At 32.2% G+C, this 27,254-nt stretch overlaps 2 protein-coding genes across 2 annotated transcripts; both read right to left on the minus strand.

Annotated features, from left to right (window-relative positions):
• Positions 1 to 2,938: 2,938 nt before the first annotated feature.
• On the minus strand, positions 2,939 to 10,594 carry LOC111707922 (mucin-22). Its single transcript, XM_023481110.1, has 5 exons — positions 10,455 to 10,594; positions 6,400 to 6,507; positions 4,756 to 5,138; positions 3,222 to 4,484; positions 2,939 to 3,136 (listed from the first exon to the last, which is right to left on the minus strand). Exons 3-5 carry the CDS (start codon positions 5,131 to 5,133, stop codon positions 3,035 to 3,037), a joined length of 1,743 nt encoding a protein of 580 aa, XP_023336878.1. The 5' UTR covers positions 5,134 to 5,138; positions 6,400 to 6,507; positions 10,455 to 10,594; the 3' UTR covers positions 2,939 to 3,034.
• A 5,525-nt stretch (positions 10,595 to 16,119) lies between these two features.
• Positions 16,120 to 26,829, minus strand: LOC111707915 (solute carrier family 22 member 8). Its single transcript, XM_023481102.1, has 14 exons — positions 26,825 to 26,829; positions 25,343 to 25,435; positions 24,360 to 24,457; positions 23,567 to 23,614; positions 22,895 to 22,994; positions 22,257 to 22,330; positions 21,958 to 22,048; positions 21,795 to 21,835; positions 21,259 to 21,382; positions 20,571 to 20,650; positions 19,280 to 19,341; positions 18,139 to 18,259; positions 17,873 to 17,946; positions 16,120 to 16,390 (listed from the first exon to the last, which is right to left on the minus strand). Exons 1-14 carry the CDS (start codon positions 26,827 to 26,829, stop codon positions 16,286 to 16,288), a joined length of 1,116 nt encoding a protein of 371 aa, XP_023336870.1. The 3' UTR covers positions 16,120 to 16,285.
• Positions 26,830 to 27,254: the final 425 nt, after the last annotated feature.

A 27,254-nucleotide genomic window follows, 5' to 3' on the forward strand; every position in this document is an offset into this window, starting at 1 on the left:
TGACCTCCAAGTGGTCATTTTGGCGGGCATATTATATCAATGGAGCACTCATACCGTCATGGGTACCGAAATAGGGGTGAACCCACATACTAACTGTTTTTATGTCACTAGCATAAATGTCGACGGCACTATTGACCTTTTTGACCTCCCAAGTGGTCCATTGATATAATGATATCATACAAAATGACCACTCTGTCAAAAAGGGCAGTTGTGACCTTAGGGGTAAAATTTTAGAGAGAAAAAATCAAATTAAAAATGGACTCATAATGGGCATTTACCCCTAATTAGATACCCATCACGATGTTTGTTTACTATAAATATAATTTGACGTACTAAAAATGACCCCTTAGAAATCAAATAACTTACAACATTTTCGGCCAATAAACTACCTAATTTATTAAATTATCAAAAAAATGGACCAATAACAAATTCTGACATAAAAATCATTTTTAGTGTAAAAAAATTCTTAATGAAATTGATGATTTTTTTTCGTGATTTCAGATTCACAAAAATGTTTTATTTTTGTGCCCAGGTGGGTTAGATAAAAAATGTTGTTGAAAAAGTTAGCTGTGGATTAGACCAACTGATTTCAAAAAGAAAATTTAAAAAAAAATATTTTGTGTTTTTAATGCTAATTGTATTTTCAGATTGCTTTTAAGCTCCAAAAGTAATGATCGCTGATTCGAAACTCAAGTTAAAAAAGAAACCTAAGACTAACCTATGATTAAAAAAAATCCAAAAATCTTTTAATGTGTTCATACTTTATGAACGAATAACAATGAGAGGTGAAAAATCGAAAATTTGAGAAATCCGGGAAATTGGTTTTCGACTTTAAGCTTAAAGAATTAATTTTAACAAAATAAGTGTACAACATATGTAGAAGAAAAAATTACATCATGAAATAACTGAAATATAGAGCTTTCTAATGACACCTTGATTATAAAATTAAACGAAAATTGTCTCCTCAGTAAGGAGTAACTAATACCCCAACTGCACAGTTTTATGTGGGACAAGAAATCTATGTATAAGAATATGCTCATTGTTGATTAACACAAACCAGAATATTTTGATACTCAGAGCACACCACCATAAGAGTGGTCCTGCAGCTAGGATAAATGGTTCCAGGTCCTTAACAACTCTGCAGCTAGAAGAGTGTGGTGCTGCATCAGAGGCGGGAACACTTAGGTAAAAAGTTTAAGAACTGATATGGGAAGCAGTAGAAGGTGGTCCATGGCAGAAGAGTGCCTCTCAGGGATTCTCACATGCAGTTCAGCTGACCAGAGCTGGGAACTTTAGAATGGGATACCTTTAATCCCGACTGCTTAATCCAAATACCCAATGTGGACACTTTTAATTGCTTGCTTAATCCACTCTTTTTGGGGTATATTACAGAAAAATCAAAAACCGGTTTTTCAAAATAAGAACGCCCCTCCTGTTTCTGTATATTTATCTTAAATGGCTTTCAAATTAAAATTTCCTGGCTTCTGATACGGGACTCTGATTGGTTGAATTTATTCACTTTTCGATACAAGTATACAAGATTAGGTTAGTCTCAAGATTAAGAAAAACAGAAGATCAAGCATTGATCTTGATATCCACCATTCTAAAGTTCCCAGCTCAGCTTTAAGAAGGCAAAAAAGGAGCCTTAAGCTGTCTGCCTACAATGCCAAATTGTGTCCAATGGACAGTGAACACCACAGTCTGTCCTCAGCTAACTTGGGAGGCGATGGTGCTCCAAAAATGGTCCTGCTGGAAAGGAAGGAGGATTACCATTGTGATAGAGGCCTGGCTCCTAAAAATCTTTAAATAGGTCTTTAAGGTACTGACCGACCTTAAAAAACTGATGAGAACCAGAAATGGTTCTATTCCGAGCAGACCGTCTAGCAAACAGCCTTCTATCAGGGTAGTGGAAACATTAGATTGAAGAGAAAAGCCGACCCTTACTAGGTCATTGAATGAGATTGGTCTTTTAGTAATAGCAATAGTAATAAAGTTCATGGCTGCTTCAGAACACAGTAATCCATTTTTAGAAAACTAACTTTATAACAGTTAAGTAATGAGTATGGAATAGGGTAAGGGGATTTTCTCAGATAATAGCTAATAATAGACCTACTAGCGGAGATTTAGAAATAAGCCGGAAACCTCCATTTGGTCGAGTTTTCTGAGCCCATGTCACTGTGGCTTCTGAATTGTTGGAACAGATAAATGATTAGCCAATGATGAACTTGATCTTCTAAATTACACTTTTAATTTAACTTGAAAAATGTTAGCTTAAGCCTGAGCTTAGAACTGATGAGCTTTGCTCTGGCGGAATATATGCTAAAGCTGGGTTTGATTTGGGTTTAAACCTTTAAACTCTTAGATCAGTTCTGATCAACTTCCAATTTGATGCCGTCGTCAAATTTAAATTTGCAGTCTCGACTCAACTTGCAAACTTTGAAGGAAAGATGATTATGTTCAGTTTAACTCCTAAGATTCTCAATAATCACAGTGCCAGGAAAACAAATATGCTTTTATTAGATTTGATAACATCGTAGATTATAATCTGTTTTAACTTAAACTGTCAAGTCTTATCTCAGTAAATAAGTGTTGACTTATTTTAAGTATTTTTACATAGATGAATGTGATTAAATTTTGTCACTTCCCATATTTTCTTTATCTATTAAGCTGAGGTAAATGGAGATTGCTTTAGTTATCATTGGCTCATTGGCCTGTGATGAAGTTATCCCTTCCACTCTTGATATTGTTGACAGTGTCTCATAATCATAACTCATGGGAAAAGTTGTAAATTTACTTTTTTGCTCTGAAGTTTTTAGAATTGTTTCTTCATTATCAGATGTTTGATCATTATTCAGACTTTTTGGGACATCATTGTCGGAGTTTTTATTTGTAATCATAGAATAATCAAAGGAAGGCTGGACAGTGGAGTTCGGAAGAAATTTCAGAAACATTTTAGGAAAAGGCCAAAAGGAACTTTCAAGATTTTTGACAGGTACTGAAGTCCCAGCTGAAAGCAAGGTTGATTTATTTCCAGTTAATGATTCAACAAGTTTTCTTGAAGAATATCCATTTTCCTTAATAGATACTCTATCTTCTGTCGTACGTTTCTCATTTTGAATGGATGATGCACTGTTTTCTAAAGTAGTGGAAGCAGTTGTATTTATCTTAGCCAATATTGCTAGATTTTGAAATATGTTTGGTATCTTTTCAATATTTTGTACCTTGTCTTTAAGTTCTTCTTTATTTGAAGAAGACACAGTGGTTGCAGTAACAGGTCTAGCCTTTTCATTAGCAGAAATCTCAGTGTTAGTATCAAATAATCCTTTTCTATTGGTAGGTATTTTATTTTTGGAATTAGAATCTAAGTTTCCACCAAAAGACTTGATTCTTTCGGATTTATCAGTAGTTACTTCAAATACATTTGTAAATGTCTCAATCTTAGTAGTAGGAGCTTCATCATTGACAGCAATGGTCTCACGCTCAGTAGTAAATATCTCAACATTCATTGGAGTTTTTGAAGTGATTTGTCTTTTTGCTTCCAATGCTGTATTTTTACTTGATATTGTTGCTTTCTCAGGGTTGGATAGTATGTTTTTAGTTGTAGATGCTTCTATTTCAATTGTAGATGCTTCTATTTCAATTGTAGATGCTTCTATTTCAATTGTAGATGGTTCAATTTCAATTGTAGATGGTTCAATTTCAATTGTAGATGGTACTTTTTCTTGAATTGATGTTACTGTTTTAGTTTTTATTGAAGCTGCTTCAGTTGTAAATTGCCCTATTTGAGTTGAAGCCTCTGTTGTAAATCCAGCAATTTTGGATTTAAATGTTACAGCTTTAAAAGTATTAGCGACATTTTTAACATTAGATGTGGGACTTTCAGAAATTGTAGCAGATGCATCAGGGTTATCAAAAGATTCAATATTTTCGAAAATAAAAGGAGTAGAAGATTCTTGAATTTTGTCAGATGCCACATTTTTAAGAATAGTTCTGGTTGCTACCACATCTTCAAAAGCAGTTGTAGTTGCTGCCACATCTTTAATAGTAGTTGTAGTTGCAACTATTGCACTTGCTGTCACATCATTAAGAGTAGTTGCAGTTGCTGCTACATTTCCAACAGTAGTTTCAGTTGCTGCCTCATCTTCAGTTGTAGTTACAGTTGCTTCTTCATCTTCAATAGTAGTTGCAGTTGATACCACACTTTCAATTGTAGTTGCAGTTGATGCCACACTTTCAATTGTAGTTGCAGTTGCTGCCACATCTTTAATAGTAGTTGCAGTTGATGTCAAATTTTCAATAGTAGTTGAATTTTCTGCCTTATCTTTAATAGTAGTTGAAGTTGCTGCCTCATCTTTAATAGTAGTTGAAGTTGCAGCCACATCTTGAAAAGTGGATAAGATAAAAGATGTTACTGAATTTTTTGTTGTGTTTGGAGGGGTTGTCTGTTCTCTTTGGTTTATATCTTCATTTGGTCTAAGGTGTGCCTATTTTTCAAAGCTATGTAAAGAAAGTTCCTGAATTTTTTATTTAATTTAAGAAATTACTATTTTGGATTAATTATGATATGGTGTATTAAAACCACCCCTAAATTATTCAGATTGGGTTGTCTTTACAACTCTGGGTTGTTAGCACGGGACATTTAATTCAATTTAATCAATTTTTAGACATCCATGATGACTAGACAGAAAAGCAGTTAAAAGTTGTTTTTTGAAGAGGTTTAAGAAATACTTTTTTTTTAACTTTATACAGCCCTGCCTTCAGATCATTCTCCCCTTCTTCTGTTGTTTGATCAACTTGTTTAGCTGGTTCTTGAAGTAATTCTTCCTCGTACTCTAGAGATGTTAGATTTACAAGTGGTTCACTCAGTTGAATTCTATCAGGTGTCAATTCGTTATTTTTGTGACTCAAAGATGTATTTTTGATTGTTAGGTTGTCTTCATTGACAATGTCAGCGAGTACTGTAAATATAAGATGATCAGATTCTAAGGATGGTTTATCAATGGTAAAATCAGATTCTAAGGATGGTTTATCAATGGTAAAATCAGATTCTAAGGATGGTTTATCAATGGTAAAATCAGATTTCTTAGTGTTTGTTTTATTTTCATCCATATCAGTCATTTTCTTCACTGGCATCTTAACTAAAACAAATTTATCTATATAATAAAACAAGACATTTGTATATATCTATGTTGCGTATGGCCGGCCAAACAGCTGGACCGATTGGGCTAAATTTTTTTGTGGACACTCATTTTTTCAAATTTTTTTAAACATTTTTTTTCACGGGCAACACCGGGCCATTCAGCTAGTATTAAAGAAAGTTTAAGAGAAAAGAGAGTAATTATTTCTAACTAGCTCACTGTGTCGGAGTGTATTTCTAACTAGCTCACTGTGTCGGAGTGTATTTCTAACTAGCTCACTGTGTCGGAGTGTATTTCTAACTAGTTCACTGTGTCGGAGTGTATTTTTGTACTTCAAAAAAAATGTCTTTATCCCATGCGTGAACTATCAAGTTTAAAATCGACCCAGCACTCTTCATGCAACAGTAGCCTGGCAAGATCAGAGGGATTTCCTTAATTCCCCTCCTTCCTACACTTTAATAATTTTTTTAGCAAAAGTCTTTAATGGCGGGGACTACGCAAAATTAAAATTCTGCCAGAAATTCAATAATTTTTCAAATAATCATTATGATCCAGGGACAGTCGTACTTTTTTCTTGCTTCGAAATAATGGAGAAATATCCGAAATCAGCACTAATCAAGCCAGAAAAGCAACGTAATCTTCCACATTATTGATCAGAATAAAGTTTCAAGTGACCGAATTTAAAGAATTTGAGCGGCGGTTTAAATTTAAGTTGCGGTTTAAATATGGTTGGTTCCTTTTAAAATTGTATCAAATGTTTCAAGATTTAAGCCGGCGCTGAATTTAAACCGGATTTTGGCGGATTTAAACCGCCGCTCAAATTCTTTAAATTCGGCCAAAGGTTACTGTATTGGCAATGCAGAAATGTATTTAGTTAATATTTCATAATATTTTTGCTTTTTTTATAATATTTCGGTGGCGCTGGATTTTCGAACATTCCTGAAAATTGTGAAAATGTCTTCATTATAGAAAATCCTCGAAACAGGAATAAAAGTTTTCAAAAGTAACTCTCAGATCATGAAAAATAAAAAAAATATTATGAAATATTATCTAAATACGAATGTCCAGCGAGTCCAGCTCTTAAATTACATTTTCGGTCTTGTTCCATTACTTTTTGATTTTTTCTAAACCATTAGAATTTTAAAGATATTTAGTAAATTCAGACCACGGTTGGCCTGCAGTAAACGCTATTGCAAAATTTTTAGCCCACTTTAATTTTTCCATTTTTATTTATTTCTAAATCATCAGGTATTTGACTAACCTGCCTTCTGATTATCGTTGTACAGATCTAGGATAGTTCGAGCATAAATCCATAGTTGGAATATATGAGAATATACTTCAATTAAATCCACAATTGAGCTAACGAATCCTGAAAATGAGGCAGTGAAATAAATATAATGTAATGGAAATTGTTAATCTGAGCCAAGGTTCTAATGCAAGGAAAGTTAATTGCAGTTGCGTATAATCTACGTGCGTACATATTGAAACCAGTTTCTGGGCGGAATTTGTAAACAAGATTAGATCCATCAGTGATCGTTCAGAATTTGAGGAGGTTAAAAGCATTAAATTTTAATAATTCACATAATAGTTTCCTGTGACCAGAATATTTCATGGATTTTTTATGTAAAAGATGGATCCCATGTCAGGCTTCGATATCCGTCTTGTGTTTACATTACCGCCCAGAGACAGTACTTTGCAGTACAAAGGATGCGTACACCTCTGAAATAACTTTCCTTGCATTATAACCTTGATCTAATATTTTATTTCACTATGAACTAGACAGACTGAGAAGGTAAAGTGTATACTACAATAGTGGTACGACTTTGTGACCTTCTAGCTTCTCAAGATTTGATTTTATGGACAAGTCTGAGAAAAAATATTATAGAAATTAAAACTGTTTTTGTTTTTCTGAATAGTTTTTAATAAGAGGAATTATGATTGAAATATGTAAGATTTTAATCTTGCGTGCAATTTTCTTTAGTATGACTTGATAAAGTTGTTAATCGTTTTGAACTTTTAGAAAACTAATAACGATCGTTTTTGAAAACGATCGTTTTTTATGAAAACTATTTGCGACCGTTTTTTAAACGTTTGTTTTTTAAAAAGCGATCGCTTTTGAAAAAAACAATCGTTTTTGAAAAAAAATTTGTATTGACAATTATGTTAACGATCGTTAAAGAAGGGTCGTCGTTAACTATCGTTAACTAAGGGTCGTCATTAACGATCGTTAACGACGTTTATAAAAACGGTCGTTTTTGGAAAATGATCGTTAAAAAAATTACATGCAACTTTATTGAATGTCGTCTTACATGATGTTAAACAGCTTTGGGGGAGCTAAAACTTCTTGATAATTTCTTAAAAACTACTCAATGATAAGTACAGATTCCCTTTAGGTCGGTTTCGCCTCTTCATTAACGATCGGTTTCCTCTCTTCCTTAACGAACGAAGGAATGTCGTTAACGAAGGTTCGTCGTTAACGATCGTTGATGAAACGACGAGTTTTATAAAAACGATAGTTTTGAAAAACGATCGTTATTAAAAACAACCATTTTTAAAAAACGATAGTTTTGTTTTCGATTTTTCGTCGTCGTTTTCATAACGAAACAATCGTTTTTCAAAAAATTGAAAACGTTAACATCCCTAGTCACATGATTGAGTAAAGTGAGGCTTCGAACTAGAAAAGCTGTAATTCATCTGCTTAGGCTTAACATTTGTTTGTTTATGTTTTGATACGGTCGTCGCCGTTGTTATCAATACTATAGAGATGACTTTGTGATTTTAATTTTTGATTTCTTCCAAGCTCTTTAACAGCATGGAAGAAATTAAAACTGTTTTTGTTTTTCTGAATAGTTTTTAATAAGAGGAATTATGATTGAAATACGTAATATTTTAATCTTGCGTGCAATTTACTTTAGTTTGACGTGATTAATTAAAGTGAGGCTTTGAACTAGAAAAGCTGTAATTCATCTGCTTAGGCTTAACATTTGTTTGTTTATGTTTTGATACGGTCGTCGCCTTTTATATCAATACAATAAAGACGACTTCGTGATTTTAATTTTTGATTTCTTACAAGCTCTTTAACAGCATGGATAATTCGAAAAGTATTGGTCTGAGGCTGTTGAAGTTTTCTGACTTTTGCTAATTACACAAAGCCCCCCCCCCCCTTTAGGCCTAAAACTGGGCTTTTAAACTAACTGCCTGAGTTCTCAGGCACACACCTAAATGATTACTTTTTCCTGTGACAAACTAAATCTCTGTTTTGACCCTCTTTCAGTTCTGAGATTTTGATAACTGTATATTTATCATTTCTTGCACAATTGTTTTTGCAAACATTTTTACTATATAACTGGATTTTGCAAAAAAATTCAATTTTTGCAAATTTGCAAACTTTTTTGCAGATTCTACAGTAGAGCACAAGAGTTTTCCAATGATGTATCATTTGTTATATTTGAACATCAAACATGGGAGTTNTTGACCCCCCCCCAGCATATCCTGGTTTTCAAGTACCACAGCAGGGATAGGGTTAAGATTTCAAATCATATTTATTATAATACAAAACAAGAATTACAATACAAAATAACATCATGGTAATTATTTAAATTTGGATTTACAGCGTCCCCCCCCTCCAAAAAAAAGGAGACGACTGTACGGAATTTGTACTGTCTGATTTCATTTAACCATTGTTTTTTCAGCAGATGTTTTGTATACGTGTTTCATCATATTTAAAAAGTTTCAGGTCGTCTTTACAAATACAGTCTCATCCTTTGTGGATAACCCTTTAGCATGTACATTGTTTTATTTGTTAAAGACCTTGGCAGAATTATTTTTATATCTAAACTTTTTAATTGATAAAAATGTTTGTTTAATGTTTTAACTGTAACAACATTTATCGGGTTCTTTTAAAGTTACGACGCGTTCAAGAGGCATTTATAAACACTTAACTATCATATTTCAATAACAGTTTTATAAAGATATCCTTCTTATTCACAGGGTGTTTGACATTTGACATGAATTGCGACATTAATAATATCATTCCTAATCCCACGGTGGACTAAGCTAGTGGGGTCGGTCAAATAGGCCTAGGATTAGGCCGAGTACTGTAAAAAGTCTGAACGCGCCATGGGAGTTGTCATAGTTAGCCCTCGCATGGGACTATGCAAAGAAAATTGACCCCTGTCGTACGTTAGTCTGGTTAGGGCGACGTACTGTACCATAGGATCGGGTCAGTACACGCTGTTATCTGGCAGGCCGGTACAAACTGGGCAGGTCCTGTTCGAATTCAAATTTACTACGGGGATAGAGTGGTCCATTATTGTATTTATGTTTTCTACCTTTCCTGTGCTTCCAAAATCAATTCATTAGATAAAAAGTAGTCAAATTGTTTAGTAAGAAATTGAGTCTTCACCACAAACTCTGATTTTCAAATCCCTATATTATTCTGTGCAAATGTCTAAAACTTTAAATATTTTTAACCATTAATCCTGTTAGATCAATTTTTTGAAATATCAAAGGTTTAGCAAATCAGGTTGCAAAGATATAGGGATTTGAAAGTATGAGTTTGTGGCAAAGACTCAATTTTTTTGTTTAAAGATATAAAAGTGTTACACCACATTATAAAAAGTTTCGAAGACGAACTTTAAAAATATGACGATTCGAAGCTCGATTTTTGGTTTCTGCATTTAATTGAGTATATTTGATGGCATATTAAATTATTAAGCACAGAAAAAAAAGTTTTGGCTTACAAGTTACCCTACTCGAAGGAAAACCTTTTTCTGAGATAAAATGATGAAAATATGGGATCAAAAACACCGTAATTTCTACTTGTGTTCTTTCTATAAAAATTATTTACGGATTTTATGCAATAGAGAGAGAGCAACACTTTTTTGAGGTGGAAACCCGACGTGAGAAAGGTTAAAAGGGTTCTGTTGTAAATATCTTTAATTACGCCTGCTGTAAGCGTAATTTTGTAAGTGACCCTCCATGCAAAAAGCAGAATGCCTGATTTTTTAAACGGTACCGTTGAAAGCGTTGTCTGATCATTTATGATTTAGATATTAATGTTTTTGTTTATATTAACTGTTTATTTTTAATTGCGGATTCTCTAAAAAAAGCGACTTGTGCATTTCTTGCTTATTAGAGACGATGGAGAAATCATCAGAACAAATACTTTTTTAGCCATGAAGACGACGTTATCTTCGACATTTTTGATCAGATTAAGGTTTCAAGGATACCGTTGTAAATCGGGTATCGCTATCTTTGCATGGAGGGTCACTTGAAACTACGCGTGCATTCCCTTTAAATTTAAATAATAATCACCTTGACCTCCTATTCCTCTTTTTACTTGACTCCTGACTCCTGTTTGAAATGTAGAATCTAGGTTGGGTAATGATATATATTGAGTTTCCTGTACGGTACAGTACAGCACAGTACAGTACAGTACAGTACAGTACAGTACAGTACAGTACAGTACNAAATGATATTTGTCAATAAATCAATGCTAAAATCGATTATTTCGTTTTCATTAATATATTGAATTTCTTATTTACTTTGAATTCATTTCCAGATTTTTTTTAATTCTTCAAATGTCGTCTTTTCAATAATAGTTCTAGAAAATCTGCAGAAAATCTTTGTGAATAATGAGAAAATAGAAACTAATAATTGAACAAGATTACTTACTTTCGATGATAAGATTAATTTTTTTTTCTTAACATGCTCCTATACTTGACATCTGTAGTTTATTGTAGAACGTTTTTTAAATTTTATGTCGTCGTTATTTAATAATTTAAAAAAACTTATTCTGAAAACGTATCCACCCCCAATGTAGGATTTTTGAACGTCGAATTTGTGCTCAAACTCATGATTTTCAGATCTTTAAAGAGTTTAATATGTCTCAAATGAATCCGAAAGAAGTTTTCCACAACATGGCATACTCAGTTCAACTACCTTACATAGCCGGTCACTCCCTTTAAATATTCATCTGATCGTCCTCAATGATTGAAAGGGTTAAAGGGTAGTTTTGTGCAGACCAGAAATACAACTCCACACTTGAAACTACGCCTGCAGGCCCCTTTAAACTCCGACTTCACTGTATTTTTGGTAGTTTTTGTAGATTTTATTGAAATATTTTTGTTAAACTTTAGAGTAAATTAGAAGAAATATTTTCCAACCGAATTTTCATCAAAAGAATATTTTTGCGGATTTTTTCTATGTACAAAAAAACTTCTATTTTAATATTTTTTCACCCAAGTCATAAACAAACTGAAATAAATTTTAAAATGTTTTTTAAAACAACGATAATCCTGATTATCTACTCCCTCTCTAGTTATACATAACTTAATATTCTTTTCAAATGAAATTGCGCCAATTTTTTCACGAAAATTTTATAGAGCGGAATGTTATTTTACTTAATTGTCTCTGGGGACAGTTAAGTAACTAAACATCACATGTTAAGTAATGTTGTTCAAAAGCCGGTAAAAAAAGTAAGGTTTGTTTAATATTGCATGAAAGAATTCAAACACAATACTTTAAAGTGCAAACTACACAAATGGCAATGGCAATGGCAATGGCAATGTTTATAAAGAGAATTGTGAAGGATATTTAAAGATATTTTAACAAAACGTAAAATTTCAGTGTCTCACTTAAAGTGATCAGATATCTGTTTGAAACCTTAATCTGATCAATAATGTTGAATATTTAACCTTGTTTTTCTAGCCATAAAATCATTTTATTCTGTTAATTTCTCCATTGTTTCTGAAGCAAAAAGCGCAAGTCACATCTGTAGAGAAACCATAAATGAAAGTTACCATTTAAAAAAATGGTACATGGATATTTAACTTATACTTAATCAGACAAAGCTTTTAAGGGTACCGTTGTGAATCGAGCAAACTACTCTATCACGAAATGGGGAGGGTCCCTGTAACCCACCTAATCTGACCAGGCAAATCAGGCAGAAAGTAAAGATTATCAGGAATGAAGCATTTTGCATTCTGAAAACATTATTCACCACTGTTTTTTTATATTCCAGAACCAATATGAAACACAGTCCCTTTGCAAGGAGATAAATTGTCTATAACTATTAAAAGATGCAGTTTGATACTGAGCCATGTCATATTTTTTATTTCTTTTATCAAATTACAAAACAGAATTAAACAATAATATAGTGACAGTTTTATAACCACAGATAGGAGACCAGAGGTCGAAACTTTTAAATGTTTAATCCCTTTAAACAAATATTTATCTGTACCTTTGTGAGGGTTTAGTTGATCTACTTTGAATATTCAGAATGAAAAATTGTGATAAATTTTGATCGAAGCCACAAAAATATTTTTAAGGTTAAGAATTTAAGATCGCAGTAAGTCAAAAAATTCCACCGAGTTAAGATATAATTAATGTGAATGAGTGCTATCTCAATCAAAAGATCAGGCCTTCACCTGTCATAGTTATGAAATTTGTATACAGGGTGTCGCCAAAAACATGGGAATTCAGTGATGAATTCGATATCGTCTTTGTTATGAATTAGCATTTTAATACCTAATTTTAAATGCCGTAATATTATTATGTCTGCTAGAGTTTATTTTATGAAAAGGATAAAAGACTGCAAAGATGTGCCTATAATATCTCCGCAAGATGAACAGTGAAGACGGACAAGTTTACTCTGTTTGTATACTGCAATTTTCTTGTTTTACTAAGTACAACCTTATGCAGTTAAAACATAAACAAACAAAATATGAACATAGCAGACGAAACTCTTACAGAGTACAGCTTTCTCAGTAGGTATCACTATACTAAATCAAAGAATTATTTAAAAAGACGATATCGAATTCGTCCCGGAATTCCCATGTTTATTGGGACACCCTGTACCTGCATCACTATTTTCAGAGTTTAAAGCGACAACAAGCGTAATTTAAAGTACCCTCTAAATGAACTATGCCCGATTAACAACGGTACCCTTAAAAGCTTTATATGATCAATTGTATGAATTACAGATGCATGTTTTTGTTTCTTTAACTGTTTTTTTTCAGAAAAACGACGTTATCTTCTGCACATTTTTGATCAGATAAAGGTTGTGTAAGAGTACTGTTGTCAATCAGTACTCTTACATTTTTGGTTCCATTGCAGGTATTTAAGCTTGTTTCTTTCTTTGCCCCAACTATTCAAGGCAAAATCACAATTTTGATCTTTGCAGCCTTATTCTTAAATAATTTCAGATCGTTATTAAAGTCTAATGGTTTACGGGTCCCCTGTATATAATAACAAAATATGTACCAACATTGTCAAATATCAAAGACGACTAATTGTAAAGTTAAGACAACGTGGAGCCGAAGCGTCAATAGATTCATAGAATACAGTTCATCCAACATTGTTTTTCGCAACAACTCCCTTCAAGGAATTGTAAGCGTAGTGTTATGTGACTCTCCATGCAAACAGGGAAATGCCTGATTTACAACAATACCCATTAAAACGATTAAAACCGTAGTTTGGTCATAGAGTACAGAGATCTCTGTGTGTAAACTTATCAAAGCCCGCTTGTATTACTACAAATGTCTGTGTTGGCTGTGTACAGAACCTTATTATTATTACTATTTAGTATAAGTATATGTAATAAGTATATATATGCTAATTATTATATTAGTATTATACTACCTTGGTATTATATGAACGCGAAACAGCTTATACATGAAAAAATCGTCTTTTTAACGTTAAAGCGGATGTTAAACATTCGAAAGTAAATATTTATTTTCCTCCACTTCTAGAAAGTAACTGTTAATATTTCTTAAATATTTACCTGCTAAGTTGAAAGCACATTTCAGTAGATTAACAAGGATATATCTAACATCCTTGATCAGTTCAATGTTTTCAGAGTACTGATGTGAATCCTTGATCAGTCCAAGGTTTTCAGAGTACAGATGTGAATCCTAGATCAGTCCAAGGTTTTCAGAGTAATGATGTGAATCCTCGATCAGTCCAAGGTTTTCAGAGTACTGATGTGAATCCTTGATCAGTTCAAGGTTTTCAGAGTACTGATGGGAATCGGAGAAGCCCCTCTTTAAATGAAAGGTTACTTGAAATCACGCTTGCAGTCCCTTTTAATGAAATCATCAACAATAAAGTCTAAAAAACTTCAATTAAGATAGACATTTTTCGGTTTACAAAGCCGAGATTTGTTTCTAAATTTTCTGAAAAAAAATAGTTTTCAATCTCGATCGCTGCCTCGCAGTTTCAGAGACATAAATTGGTTACCAAAGTTTTTAAAATATTATATTTGGGTTAAATTCAAAATGGGACTAAAACAATGAGCTATAATACTAAAAACGAATGTACATAACTAATCAATACAATTACAGACATGTACACTGTACAAGGTACAATATTCATATACAGGGTTACCCACAAAGGATGAGACTTTAGAGACGACTGTACGGAATTTGTTTAGTCCGTTTTCTTGCATTCAGGGTTCGTTGTAGGCAAAAACTGTCTTATTTCATTGCTTAATCATTTAGTAACCCATCAAAATAATCGATTGAATGCAGAAACAAAAAATCGAGTTTCAAATCGTCAGTTTTAGAGTTTTGGGTCTTTACAGTCTCCTCCTTTGTGGCCAACACTGTTTATCAATTTCTACAAGGGTATTGTACAAGGGTATGTATTGTACAAGGGTATGTATTGTACAAGGGTATGTATTGTACAAGGGTATGTATTGTACAAGGCTATGTATTGTAAGGTACTTTAATTTCAACCCATAATAGTTAACGATTTACAGGGTTACCCACAAAAAATGAGACTAGTCTTTGAATTTTGATGATTTAAAGATGGAATTTGTGCATCTGTATTCAATACAAGATTTTATTAATATCGTTGATAATTTAGCAGAGAAAGAAGAAGTTTACAGGTGCAAGAAAAGAGTGTTAGAAAAGGGCTGAATAAGATTCGTAAAGTCGTCTTTGGTCTCATCTTTTGCGAGTAATCCTGTATATACATAAATACATTAAAAATTACTTACATTTGATTCAATATATTTGTATAATTTGACAATTTATGATGGATACAACAGCAGAAGTAATTAGATCTAAAACCCGGAAATGATTTATTTTCAAAATAAAAGAGATTCAAAACCAATGTCTAGAGTTAAAGAACTTTATAAATTAAACCTCCAACGCGGATTGTTTAGAATTTAGAGAATGTCATTAACAAAATGGTCGATGAACTTCTGAAGTGGCTTCAACTTTTGGCTTTTCTTGAGACATTTTAAAGGAACCGAGCAGTCATTTGGGTAATTTGAGGATAAATTAAATAGCCCATTAGCCATTCATTGGTATCAATCAGTCTTACTTTTCAAAGACAACTACGGGATGATTAAAGCCAATTATCATTTAGAATTCCAGCGCAAAGGTATGCTTCCTTTACGAAGACACTATTTGATGTTTTTTTTGTCCTAGTCATAGATTAAAAAAAGAATTAAATTATTAAATTAAATTGTAGTATCTAATAGTTAATTGTAGATGTCTTTAATGTTTTTCAAAATTATTTTTAAATTGTCTTTTTTTAAAATATTACTTAATTTAAACAATTAACGATTTGAGACGTTTTCTCTACTTCCTCCAAAATCCCCGTTATTTTTAAAGAGTTGTAATCTAGGAACCGGTTTTTCTGAGAGAGAAAGTCGTCTTTGTATAAACATGTTAATTTGTTAAACCATGTTTGAACAGGAGAACGTTAATTTATTGCTAATTCTAAAATCAAAACTTTTCATATTTTATTATATAATGGCTGTCACATTGAAATATGAGAATTTTAGATTTTATTGGGCTGTTGATACTTTAAAAACGTTAAAATAATATCATTGCAAAGGTATCATACTTTAAGCAATAAATCGGCTTTTTCTCCGGTCATAGATTTCTTTGAAAAGTTAGACTAATACCAACGAATAGCTAATAAACTAATTTTAGTTTACAATGAAATCATTAAAATAAGTGAACGGTCCCTTTAAAGTTACATCAGTTCAAATAAATTTGTTCACAGTTTTTAATTTTCTATATAATATGAACTATTTAACAAATAAAACTATGATTATGTGTTGTGAGGGATGATCGTTATTGTGGTACTGAGTATCTATCTATTTAAAAATATCTTTTAAAGGGACTGTTCGACTATTGACAATATCTCTTAAAGGGATTGTTTGCGACATAGAAGAGCTCTCCCTCCTCCAGAGTGTCAGGTAGTTTTTTCTTATTTGTCTCAGGAAGTATGATTGCCTAGTAAATAGAGAAATGTTATTTATTTTACTAATTTTGAATAATATATAAAAACGGTTAAAAACTTAAATAGACTTGTAGTCTTCTATTATTACAGTAATGTTAGGAAACTTAGTAATTAGACGATTTGGAAACCTACTTATGATACTGTTTGGAAACCTACTAATAATACTGTTTGGAAACCTACTAATAATACTGTTTGGAAACCTACTAATATTACTGTTTGGAAACCTACTTATGATACTGTTTGGAAACCTACTTATGATACTGTTTGGAAACCTACTAATAATACTGTTTGGAAACCTTTTAATAAGACTGTTTAAAAACCCACCAATAAGACTGTTTGGAACCCTACTAATAAAACTGTTAGGAAACCTACAAATGATACTGTTTGGAAACCTACTAATAATACTCTTTGGAAACCTACTAATAATACTGTTTGGAAACCCACTAATAAGACCGGACACCTGGACACCTACTAATAAGACCAGTTACCTGGACAGTGGACAACCACTGATAAGACCGGTTATCTGGACACCCACTAATAAGACCGATTACCTGGACACTTACTATTAAGACCGGTTACCTGGACACCTACTAATAAGACAGGATACCTGTACACCTACTAATAAGACAGGATACCTGGACACCTACTAATAAGACAGGATACCTGGACACCTACTAATAAGACAGGATACCTGGACACCTACTAATAAGACAGGATACCTGGACACCTACTAATAAGACAGGATACCTGGACACCTACTAATAAGACAGGATACCTGGACACCTACTAATAAGACAGGATACCTGGACACCTACTAATAAGACAGGATACCTGGACACCTACTAATAAGACAGGATACCTGGACACCTACTAATAAGACAGGATACCTGGACACCTACTAATAAGACAGGATACCTGGACACCTACTAATAAGACAGGATACCTGTACACCTACTAATAAGACAGGATACCCGGACACCTACTAATAAGACAGGATACCTGGACACCTACTAATAAGACAGGATACCTGTACACCTACTAATAAGACAGGATACCTGTACACCTACTAATAAGACAGGACACCTGGACACCTACTAATAAGACAGGATACCTGTACACCTACTAATAAGACCGGTTACCTTGACACTTACTAATAAAAACGGTTACCTGTACACCTACTAATAAGACAGGATACCCGGACACCTACAAATAAGACAGGATACCTGGACACCTACTAATAAGACAGGATACCTGTACACATACTAATAAGACAGGATACCTGGACACCTACTAATAAGACAGGATACCTGGACACCTACTAATAAGACAGGATACCTGGACACCTACTAATAAGACAGGTTACCCGGACACCTACTAATAAGACCAGTTACCTGGACACCTATTGATAAGACCGGTTACCTTGACACCTACTAATAAGACCAGTTACCTGGACACCTATTGATAAGACTGGTTACCTGGACACCAACTACGAATGTAACAACTCCAAAGATAAAGATTGGAAGAATAGGATCAACGTAGGCCAAGGAAGCTGAAAAATTTAAATCAATTAGGCAATCAACAGAATGCTAAATCAATCGAACTATTTAAAAATGAAAATAAAATGATCAACTAGATAAAATACAAATATATTATGTATCCTAAAAGGAACTAATTTAAAAATTAAAATATCAAGATCTAAACGTATATTTCATAAACTATCCTTTTGGTAATTGCTTGTTACCTATAAACGGTGCAAGCATAGAACCAAGTCTGGCCATAGAGCAAGCAAAAGACAGACCAACAGAGCGTACAACAGTTGGGAACAGTTCAGTTGTGTACAAATACACAATACCCCAACAAACCTGAAATTATAAAAGACATTGATAGAAACGTGTTTCCACAATTTCATCGTTTTACGAACCCTGAGATGAGATTTTAAAAGCTTAAACCCCAGTAAAACCCGGTCATTGCGTCTGCTTAGACCCAAGAAAAGCTCAAGTGAAGACCCGGGTTTTGAATGGCCTTGAGTTTAGTAAAAACCAACCACCTTGGGTTTTTCACTCTTCATGGCTCGGGTCTTCGTAAATTTCGAAAAAAAAAACTTTTTATTTGTACATTTATAATCTCAGGAATTATTTGTAGTGTCAAACTTGATCAAAGGCATGAAATAAACTTACTATGCAAATAATGTATCCACGTTAAGTTCGAATTTTTGAAATTTACATCTCCTTGTCACAGCTGATCTGCTAGCAATCTGTCTGCTACAGAGAGAAAGCTTTCTAAGCAGTCTCTAATTGTTCGAATCAGAGCCAATCCTGACTTGGGTTCTATCTGAGCCCAACTCTGGGGTTCACTCGGGTTTAAGCTTTTAAAATCTCATATCTCAGCTAAAAGGTGTGTTATTTGTTCCAATGTAAATAAGTAATGGTACTTTGTCTGTAAGTTAATAAACAATAATAATAATAATAATAAACCGATCTATTCTTGTATATTTCGTGGATTTTCAAATATATTTTCGGCAATTTTTTTACATTATATATAATTAGCGCATTTTAAATTTAATAAAACAGCTAAGCTTATTCAAGAATATAAAGATTTTCCATTTTAGCTGCAGAGAATATAATGTTCTTTGATCTCTGTGCTTGATTTTCATTGAAAAATATACTTTTATTTTAATCAAAAGTTTTCAGAAAATTCAAAATAAACAGGTTTTTTAGAAATACCTAAACAGGGGTCTCTCAATATTTATTGAATTTATGTGATAAAAAATTAGGTATCATTTTGAAAAACAGTGAGAACAGACATTTTGCAGTCTGCATATTTTTAGAAATATAAATTTAATCAGTTAAAAATAAAAAAATAAAAAGTTTTTATAATCATACCTGGGACACATACTTTCCGCACATTGCTAGCACAACAATAGGCCATTCATAGGTATACACGCCTGTACAAAACATATTCATAGGTATACACGCCTGTACAAACATATTCATAGGTATACACGCCTGTACAAACATATTCATAGGTATACACGCCTGTACAAAACATATTTTTAGGTATACACGCCTGTACAAAACATATTCATAGATATACACGCCTGTACAAAACATATTCATAGGTATACACGCCTGTACAAAACATATTCATAGGTATACACGCATGTATAAAACATATTTTTAGGTGTACAGGCCTGTGCATAATGTTGTTTGTTTACTTTAGTTTTAAAGCTTTCCTGATACGTCACAGTACATGAAATGTAAATAAACCCCAATCTTCTCAGTTTGATATCTTAATTTGATCTTTTGGGATTTTGGATTGGAAACCGATCTTGATATTAGATTTAGAGATGGGAACTGATCTTGATATTAGATTTAGAGATGGGAACTGATCTTGATATTAGATTTAGAGATGGGAACTGATCTTGATATTAGATTTAGAGATGGGAACTGATCTTGATAGTAGATTTAGAGATGGGAACTGATCTTTATACTAGATTTAGAGATGGGAACTGATCTTGATATTAGATTTAGAGATGGGAACTGATCTTGATATTAGATTTAGAGATGGGAACTGATCTTGATATTAGATTTAGAGATGGGAACTGATCTTGATATTAGATTTAAAGATGGGAGCTGATCTTGATATTAGATTTAAAGATGGGAACTGATCTTGATATTAGATTTAGAGAGGGGAACTGATCTTGATATTAGATTTAGAGATGGGAACTGATCTTGATATTAGATTTAAAGATGGAAACTGATATTGATATTAGATTTAGAGATGGGAACTGATCTTGATATTAGACTTAGAGATGGGAACTGATCTTGATATTAGATTTAGAGATGGGAACTGATCTTGATATTAGATTTAAAGATGGAAACTGATCTTGATATTATACAGTTAAAAAACGAACAAATAGATGAAAAATAAACGATAGTTCTTGAAACGAATAAAATCAAATTTTCATGAATAATGACCGAATGACTAAAGAAAAGAAATACAAACGAAATGGGTCGTTAACGAAAGATGAAATAACGAATCGAAAAGAAAAAATAACTAACTCGCTCATCTGAAAATTTTGATTTCTTCAAAAAATAATTTGAAATAAAACTCCTGAGTGGAATTATTTGAAAATCCCCGTAGAGAAACAAAGTGCACCAAGTGATCAATTACCTAGCGGTACAGCAGCAGTTGACATACAGAGTATACCCCCCAGTATATAGTGGAATACAAGGGTCCATCGTCTTCCAAACCTAAATATCAATCAATCATTTGAAACTTTTTTAATATTGATGTCTTGTTGGTGGTACAGAAACTTAGTGTTTTAAGAAATGTTTTTTTTTTCTCAAATAAAGCCATGTATAAAAAATAAGAAAATCGATTGAAAGTTTTATAACCAAAACAAAAATCACAGTCTTTTTTGTAACATTGTCAAACGACGATAATTCGTTGTTGCTCAGAGAATGTTTAAAATAGTGCCATTGTGAATCGGGCATGCACCTCTAATATTTGAAATGTGATATAAATGCAGCACTTGAAATTACGTCTACAGACTCTTTAAATTTTAATTAGGAAATAGCTTAACATGGCGTGATTGCTGAATGCTTTGTTGTTGAAAAGGGTTGTTTAAAAAAATCATAATTCTTAAATTAGGAACACAGGGTCGAACTCCGAGTAATAATAAAATTGACTGGTGTTACATAATCCCAAAAGTCGTGAAATTATGTTTATTTTTTTTTTAACTGAATAGTCCCTTTAAATTTACCTGTTAGGTAGATATATATATATCTAGTCTACCTGTTTATAAGAATGAAGAGAAGAATATATATATATATATATATATATATATATATATATCTACCTGTTTAGAAGAATGAATGGAAGAATATCTGCTGGTATCTCTACTAGACCGGCCAGGAAGAATATTAAGTATATATTCGCATCAAACTCAGGCATATGAAGGGACAAGCCGAAATATAGCATACCTAAACAATTAAATTTGTATCCAATAAACGTCAAAACGGCTGAACCAATTTTGTGTTGGACCTCACATGACCCCAGAGAAGGATTATGGATGCTTAGAATTACAAAAAGTTGTCTCCGAAAGTTTTTGATTTTTGTAAAAATGTGAAAATTTTTAAACTAGGCTTTTAGTGCGGTTCTCGCCAATAATCATCTATTTCAACTTTTAATTGAAGCTTTATCTTTTAGCATCTTCTATGTACAACATGAAAAAAATTCGCGGATTTCATAATATTCTTTTGCGCATTTACGAAATTTACAAAACTCAAAAACTTTTGGAAAATTTATGGTACAATTTATTCCCAATTTCATTTTCAATCCTTTCCCAATTTTTTCTAAAATTTAGGATTTAAGATTAATAAACAAGATTCTAACCTAGTGAAAACCAGGCTAAACTAATAACAATTGTATTTCGCCTGAAAATAATATCATAATAAAAAAGAAAATTCAAACTGATTAGGTACATTTTTCAGTACAAATCCACCAATGAAAATGGAAAAATGGGAAAATTTCTTTCCATGTTTTTATGATATTTTTCCTAATCATTGGTTTCTTGAATAGATCCCAAAAGTTTGCTTTTGCTCTCTTTTCCTCAATATGTTTAGGAGCAAGGTTGGGAACAACAGTATCTTAACAAATTCAACATTTTTAGAACCTTACAGGGAGGATAGAACAAAAGTTATTCATGTTTTTGTTAATCGGTTTTACAACCTTTTTCACTCATATTTACAAAGATTACAATTGAAAATTTTTTAAGAATATTTCTGAAATTAAATCAATTTTTTGTTTCTTTTATTTAGCTCGGAGTTTAGCTAATTTAAAATGATAAATTCATTCCTTTTCTGTTGAATTTTAAAATGTTTTTCAGTGATTGCTGACATTCAAAGGTCTTGCCAGTAGCAAGCAGCCATCTAAAACAGATTTAACATTAGACATTCCCTATGCGACAAAAAATGGGAAACAATAGAACAACATTATTTTTTTCTTTGGAAATTATAAACCTTAAGATATACTTGTGCCTAGTGCTGTTAATCGTTTGGATTAAAAAAAAAAAATTAGTAAAAATTTCAAGATTTTAAAACTTTTATAAGTTAAGTTAGGCTTTCATAAATCCTAAACGATCAACAAACGATATTTATAACACGTTTTCGTTTACGTATCGTTTTTAGGTTGTTTTCGGATCGTTTTTCGGTTGTTTTCGGATCGTTTTTCGGTTGTTTTCGGATCGTTTTTCGGATCGTTTTTCGGATCGTTTTTATCGTTTTCAGATCGTTTTTTGGTTGTTTTCGGATCGTTTTTTGCCTTTTTTTTAGGCAGGGTCAAAATTTCGCATACTGTAGAAAGCACATGTTCATAATAAACAGTTAATGCTTTTCTTAAACCATGAGATAAACGGACCCGGAAAAATAGTGCAAAACGTCGATGCACATCACTAATATCAAAAATCCTAAAAATACTAGTTAAAAGCGATATACCTAGGTGACTCCTGTAAACAGTATATCAATGGTAGACCAGGAAGAATTGATAACGCAACAATTAGCTGAAGATAGAATCCATTGGGAATCAGCCAGGATACTACCAAAAAATACTTTTTAAGGGACTGTATGCGTAATCTCATGTATCCCTCAATTTGTGTCTGGTTCACAACAGTACCACTTCTTTCTTTGCAGGCTGTTTTATATTTAAAAATATTAATATTCACTTTCTAACAGTAGCAGAAAATGAACATTTTCTTTCAAACTTTTAATCCCACTTTCAGCGTAAAATATTCGATAATTTTAAGGGACACAAGGGATCAGCTGTATGAAGTTCACATTGTACGCAGTGTACACCAGATTTTAAAGGAATTCAAGGGGTTTCGAGAGATTTACTTTTTTATACTCCATGAACAGTCAATGGTTTAAAGGCAACCGTTGTGAAGAGATATTTAAACCTTTGCATGAAGAGATATTTGAAACTTTGCATGAAGAGATATTTGAAACTTTGCATGAAGAGATATTTGAAACTTTGCATGAAGAGATATTTGAAAATTTTTTATGAAGAGATATTTGAAACTTTGCGTACAGGCCCATTAAGTAATTATGTTATTATAAAAATAAAGAATAAGATCATTGTATAAATATATTTAACTTTAAGAAAAAATTTACCTAGAGGAAGCGTAAGATATCCAGCTGTCCAGCCTCCCTCGATAAATCCTTTAAATAATATGTTTTAAAGGAATTTAGCCTTTACCATAAAATTAGATATTTCAAAATGTGAATTCTATTAGATCAAATAATGTAAGTTTGAAAAATCACACAATTACAGGTTGCAAAGATAAAGGGATGAGAAAATTTGAGTTTGGGGCGAAGACCCATTTCCTTTATTTTGATTTGTTGTCTATTTATTTGCGTCAATTTGTATGATATAATTTCCAATATGGGTTTAAAAAGAAAAATAAAAACTCGTTCAAGTATTTTTTTTTGTTAAAAAATCCGAAGCCAAACAACAATTATTTCTTGGATGGGTCGACATGTTCTATTCCTTAACATTTTCATCCCACAAAACTCTTTTAATTTCTAATCAGAAGTGTTCAAACCTTAATTAAAAAAAAATTTGTCTTTATTTTCATAAATTGAATATTGTCTCCTCTACAGTCGTCGTCGTTTATATCAATATTATGAAGACGACTTTCGATTTGAATTTTGATTCAGACCAAGCTTTTAAACAGCATACACACAAACAGGGAAACAAATAGAAGCTGATGGTTAAAAAGCTTCTCTTCTCTTTTTTTACTGGTAAATTTGTAATTTAAAACACAGTTTGTTATAAATCAAACTAAAAAGTCGTCTTTATTGTATTGATATAAACTATGGAAAATGGCAAATGATTTTATATGAAATCAGTTCCTGTCTCATTTATGCATTATTTTAAAATGCAGAATTAATGAGTAAAGCATACCTACACAAATGATCGCTCTCCACGAACTACCGATCATCTCCAAGCTTGTAACGATCTTAATGGATCGTAGCCCCATAGTTGAAGCCCCCCAGAGAACTCTGAAAAATAATTATATTAGAATACAAGTAAAAGTCATCGAACTTATGTGTCTAGTTAGCTAATTTTGCAAAATTTATGTGCTCCATTAATGCTCAACGTTTGAATCTAATCATTATTATCCTGAACCAGGGGAGCTCGTGTAAAAACAGCCTGAGCTATCTTGTAGCTCCCCGGCCACAAAATACATTTATATAATTGTTTAGTCATTTTTATTAATATGAATGTTTTAAACTTGTGGCCTAATAAATGATTTGATTTGATTGATTGATTTGAATATAGACATAATGCGAAAGAAACTAGATGTGAGTTTGTCTAGGAAAGCTTTAATTCAGCAAGAACTACGTCTACGCGGTTCAGTTCAGCTACTTCTCACTATTCATTAGATCTAGTCTACTAGGATCCCAGGTCGCTTCACTCCCAACCTTTATTCTATCTTTGGCATGACTTCTATTTTCAAAAAAATGTCGTGGATTTCGAAAAATCGTAATTTTTTGATTTTTTTGCATTCTTAACATCCAGTCCAGGATCATGTGAGGTCCCAAAAAAATTTTGGGCCTGATTGGTTCAGCTGTTTTTGTTTATTGGAGACAAACAAACAAACACCCAAGCAAACTAGATATAATTATATATATGGCTGGGCCAGAATGAACTCAATCAAGACATGATGTTATGTTAGTGACAAACAAAATTAAAATTAAACTCTTACTTCACAATTCAGAACATATTCAAACAAAAAAGTTTAAAAAGAAAAAAACAAAATTTATCAGGAATGAAAATAAAAAAAAACGAAGACTTAAATTATTAGAATCAATATGACAGTAAATAAGATTATGACAAATAAAAAGCTATTATTTTATTTGTGCATGCCTTATTCAATAAATTACCTTGCTGCCAGCCAGAGCTCGAACGACGGTGAAAATGTACAAATGAGACCACTTATACAGAACAAAGCTACAAAGCTCACCAAAACCTTCCGCCTTCGGAGAAACCAAAATGGAATTTTATTGAATAACATTTTCTTTCACTCTTGGTTTTTTTAGAGTGGGAACCAGAACACTGTGGAATAGGAAGGCAAAATTTAAGCAACCTAATATAATTCCTGTATGAATTGTTTAACATGGTTTAGAAAAAATTGGATAAGTGTTTAATTATGTCAATTTCCTCATTCTTTATTTTTATAATTAATTAAAATGCGCAAGCCACCTTCTCAAAGAACCCGCAAATGAAAATAACAGTTTGAATTGGAACAAAAACATGGATATCTAATTCATACTTAATCAGACAAAACTGTTAAGGGGTACCATTTTTAATTGGACATGCCACTCTATCAATGGAGAGTCACAAGAAAAGTTATGTTTACATTTAAATCAAAACTTTATTCTTAGAATCGTCGTCCTATTCCGCAGTTCTATTAATTTGCAATGTAAAAAAAGTAATAGAAATAAAAATAGAAATACCAATGTTGTAAATAATCATTTTAATTTAGAAAATCTTATTTAAAACGTTTTCCTTTATTTTTTTTCTCTCCTTCCGAATTTGTCTGCCAGTAATCCAGCTAAAACAATAACATTAAATGAACTGTTTTAACAATGTTCATACAAATTTTAAAATCCTCTTAATTTGTTAATCAGAGTGCCATTAATGATTAACAAAACTACACAAAAAGGAATATCTTTAACTAGATGATAGTGATACTTATCAAACTGTGAATTCTATTAGATCAAATAATGTAACCTTTTCTCTCTCTTATTCTAACTTGACAATAATACGTTCATCCTTTCCAAAATGTCGTCTTCATTCCTATTTAACATTTTTATCCACTAAATCACTTATTCTCTTATAGTTTTACACACAAGTATTTTATCCTATCGTTATCTTTATACTAAACTTCAAAATATTGCTTATTCTCTTTCAATACAGTGTTTCTCAAAAAACATCTATTCCTTTGCCCAATCTTTCCAATCACTCTAACTACCAATATAATAAACAACCCTCATTTTCATCCTAGCTCTCATTGATTCCTAATACCAAATCTTCCAATCCCAAATTTCTCTACACCTGATTTCCATCCCAATCCCAACTTCCTCTTTAGTTGATATCCTTTCCAATTCCCAACCTTTTTACCTATACTCCCAATTGGTTCTTTTCATTCATATACCTTATTCCCAAACCAAGTCTAATCCCAATATCTTGAACATTAGTTGATAATCGTTTGGGATCCCAATAGTTTGGATTTTACTTAAAAGTTACGACACTATAAACTTTTTATATCATGCTTCATTTGCATACCATCGATTTATATAGAGAAAACATCAGATTAATGGTTTAAGATTAAGAAGTCTTTATATACTTATATCAGTCAGTACCTCATTCTAAATATCAACTTTAAATGAAGTCTTTATATACTTATATATTCTACCATCTCAAGCTACCCCCGCATATCACTATATTAGAAATCAGAATATCATAGATTAAACAGTTCATTTTTTCTAATACAAGGTTTGAGAAATGCATTATGCCTAATTGTGGAAACATATGTAAGATGTACAAATATGATGAAAGGTTTTCAAAAGGATAGATAGAAGTAGATGATAATATTAATGTCCAAAGAAAGAAAAGTTTAAATTAGAATTGATGCTCCGGCATTATTTAGGAAAAACTATAAAAACGCACTGAAGGACTTCAGAACTTGTTCAATAATAAATAAATAAAACCCCGCTAAAAGGTTTCTTTTCTCTATTAGATCGGAAATTTCTGTTGCGAAGTTTTAAGTCTCGAAATAAGAATCGGTTTAGA

The sequence above is a fragment of the Eurytemora carolleeae genome, unplaced genomic scaffold, assembly GCF_000591075.1.
Source record: "Eurytemora carolleeae unplaced genomic scaffold, Eaff_2.0 scaffold761, whole genome shotgun sequence".
Classification (NCBI taxonomy): Eukaryota; Metazoa; Arthropoda; class Copepoda; order Calanoida; family Temoridae; genus Eurytemora; species Eurytemora carolleeae.

Coding starts and splice junctions, on each gene's coding strand:
- LOC111707922 (XM_023481110.1), bottom strand. CDS start 5,133: ATGCCAGTGAAGAAAATGACTGATATGGATGAAAATAAAACAAACACT. Junction 4,485..4,755: donor AAGGGGAGAATGATCTGAAG/GCAGGGCTGTAT, acceptor TTTGAAAAATAG/GCACACCTTAGACCAAATGA. Junction 3,137..3,221: donor AAGAAGAACTTAAAGACAAG/GTACAAAATATT, acceptor CCACTACTTTAG/AAAACAGTGCATCATCCATT.
- LOC111707915 (XM_023481102.1), bottom strand. Junction 22,995..23,566: donor ATATCTTACGCTTCCTCTAG/GTAAATTTTTTC, acceptor ATTTTTTGGTAG/TATCCTGGCTGATTCCCAAT. Junction 16,391..17,872: donor CATTCGTAGTTGGTGTCCAG/GTAACCAGTCTT, acceptor TCTATTTACTAG/GCAATCATACTTCCTGAGAC.